The sequence below is a fragment of the Lucilia cuprina genome, chromosome 3 (assembly GCF_022045245.1).
Source record: "Lucilia cuprina isolate Lc7/37 chromosome 3, ASM2204524v1, whole genome shotgun sequence".
Taxonomy (NCBI): domain Eukaryota; kingdom Metazoa; phylum Arthropoda; class Insecta; order Diptera; family Calliphoridae; genus Lucilia; species Lucilia cuprina.
The window spans coordinates 6,925,230-6,927,722 of NC_060951.1; the positions used below are offsets into that span (position 1 = coordinate 6,925,230).

Below are 2,493 nucleotides of genomic sequence, written 5' to 3' on the forward strand. Positions count from 1 at the left end.
ACTAGAACTGAACTAGAACTGAACTAGAACTGAACTAGAACTGAACTAGAACTGAACTAGAACTGAACTAGAACTAAACTAGAAGTGAACTAGAACTGAACTAGAACTAAACTAGAACTGAACTAAAACTGAACTAGAACGGAACTAGAACTGAACTAGAACTGAACTAAACTAGAACTGAACTAAACTAGAACTGAACTATAACTTAACAAGTAGTGAACAAGAACTGAACTAGAACTAAACTAAAACTGAACTAGAACTAAACTAGAACTGAAGAAGAACTGAACTAGAACTGAACTAGAACTGAACTAGAACTGAATTAGAACTGAACTAGAAGTAGAACTGAACTAGAACTGATCTAGAATTGAACTAGAACTAAACTAGAACTGACATAGACTTGACCTAGAACTGAAATAGAACTGAACAAGAACTGAACTAGAAACTGAACTAGAACTAAACTAGAAACTGAAATAGTACCGAAATTGGACCAGAAATGAATTAGAACTGAACTACAACTGAACTAGAACTATTTTATACATTCTTATCTTCACAGGTTCTCCTTGCGAGCGTAAACTTTATAAAAACATGACGATCTGCGAATTCGTACAACGTTTGTTAACTAAAAGATGTGTCAGTTTTGTCGGAACCGATGATGATTATCTACTGATAACAGGAGCTACGGGTTTTGGACGCCAATATCTGAAAGTAGGCACTCCAGAAGAAAGAGAGCCTTTAATATTGACAAATGTTTTAAGTTATGATGAAATAAAGGTAACACCTTTTACCAAAATTGAGAAAACAATAGGTATTATTTTTTTAATTAAAGATTTCAGCTCTTCTAACGGTTTCCTCCAAAACCGAATTCATTAATGATGGTGATCGCTATAATAAAGGTTTACGTGAAGAAGATTTAAGTAAAATCGAGCGAGAGGGCTTGATAATAGGCATGATAGGGGCACGTTTTGAACGCAAAGAAGTAATGGAATTTCAAGATATTACAATAACAAGACAACAAAATACAAGAGAGAATGGTTATGGTGAAGCATTGGATAAACCTCAACCAAATTTTAGTTTTTTGGAATTTTTAAATCCTTTAAGAAAAGTGAAAACTTTAGAAAAACTGCAAGATTATCGCCGACTTTGGAATAAATTCTATGAGGAGGAAGATCATTTGTATGATAAGGTCAACAAGGATAATTTACGTTTTGGTGATACTCTTAACTGTCTGGTTATATTCGACAATGTTATGATGAAAAAACGTTATGCCATTTCATTTGATTTACTGCTATTGGAGGCTAATCAAAGAGCCCGCCCCGATTGCGCCTATTTACATGTGGTGGGTTTTGGTTTGGGTGTTTGGCGTGCAGCGGTCCAGCAGGAACAAATTTTTATGGAATGTTTCTATGAACGTCTGAATTATTTACTACCTTTGCTAAATAATATTGGTGTAGTGCATTTTTCCTATTTTAATCTTAAGCAATGTGGAGAGTTGAAAGATAATGGATTTATAGCTTCTCGCGGACATCCTAGAGGGGGGATAAAGACTTTTATATCGAAAAGGAATCCGAATGAGAAATTGGTGAGATAAAAAAGAAAACAGTTTTAAGGTATTTCTTAAAATTTTAATAAAATTTCAAAAGCCTGCGGAATACGAGGACATGTTGCTGGTGGTTTCATATGCATGGGATGGCAATGCCTTATCGGGTAATGAATTTTGGTTGGTAAGTTTTAAAAGTATCTAAAGTAGTGAAATTTAAATCTTAGTTTTAAATCCTTTTTGTTTTAGGGCAAACTAAGCGCCTCTAATGATCCTTCCACTGCTTGCAGTACTTTAATCTCTGAACTTCATAATCCCCACATTAATTCAGACTTTGTTTGTGGTGAAAATCTCCATATAGCCACTTATGATTGTAACATAATCCATATTTATGATTATGCGAAAAAAATATTAAAATAACAATAGAGTTGCACTTGTAAAATATCGATTAATAATGGTAAAATATATGTCTTTTTTAGTAAATTAAAACTAATTTAATTGAACTAGAACTGCAGAACTAGAGTAGAACATGTAGCGGGGACTAAAGTGTAGTATATTATGCGGACTTAAAACTGTACTAGAACCAAACTAATTCGTTTTAGAACTAAACTAGAACTGAACTGTAATTAAAAAACTAGAGACTAGTAGTTCAAAAAGTAAAATAGCATTTAGTCTGGACTTAGGTATAATCTATAGTGCGGACTATAGTATAGTCTGCAATCTGGAATGATCTGGACTTGAGTCTAGCCTAGATTCTAATCTCTTCCGTTCTATAGTCTAAGCTTACTCCACAGTCTAGTCTTCTAGGCTATAGAATTGAACTAGAACTATAACTGAACTACAAATGGACTAGAACTGAATTAGAACTGAACTAGAACTGAACTAGAACTGAACTAGAACTGAACTAGAACTGACCTAGAACTGAACTAGAACTGAACTAGAACTGAACTAGAACT

General features: G+C 33.7%; 1 protein-coding gene across 1 annotated transcript in view; it reads left to right on the forward strand.

Moving 5' to 3' along the window:
* Positions 1–2,460, forward strand: part of LOC111675950 — a 9,374-nt gene extending 6,914 nt beyond the window's left edge. The window contains exons 3-6 of the mRNA XM_023436834.2: positions 554–771; positions 827–1,579; positions 1,641–1,721; positions 1,787–2,460. Coding sequence (XP_023292602.2) covers positions 554–771; positions 827–1,579; positions 1,641–1,721; positions 1,787–1,957 — 1,223 coding nt within the window. The 3' untranslated portion in view covers positions 1,958–2,460. The remainder of the gene's footprint in view (positions 1–553; positions 772–826; positions 1,580–1,640; positions 1,722–1,786) is intronic.
* Positions 2,461–2,493: the final 33 nt, after the last annotated feature.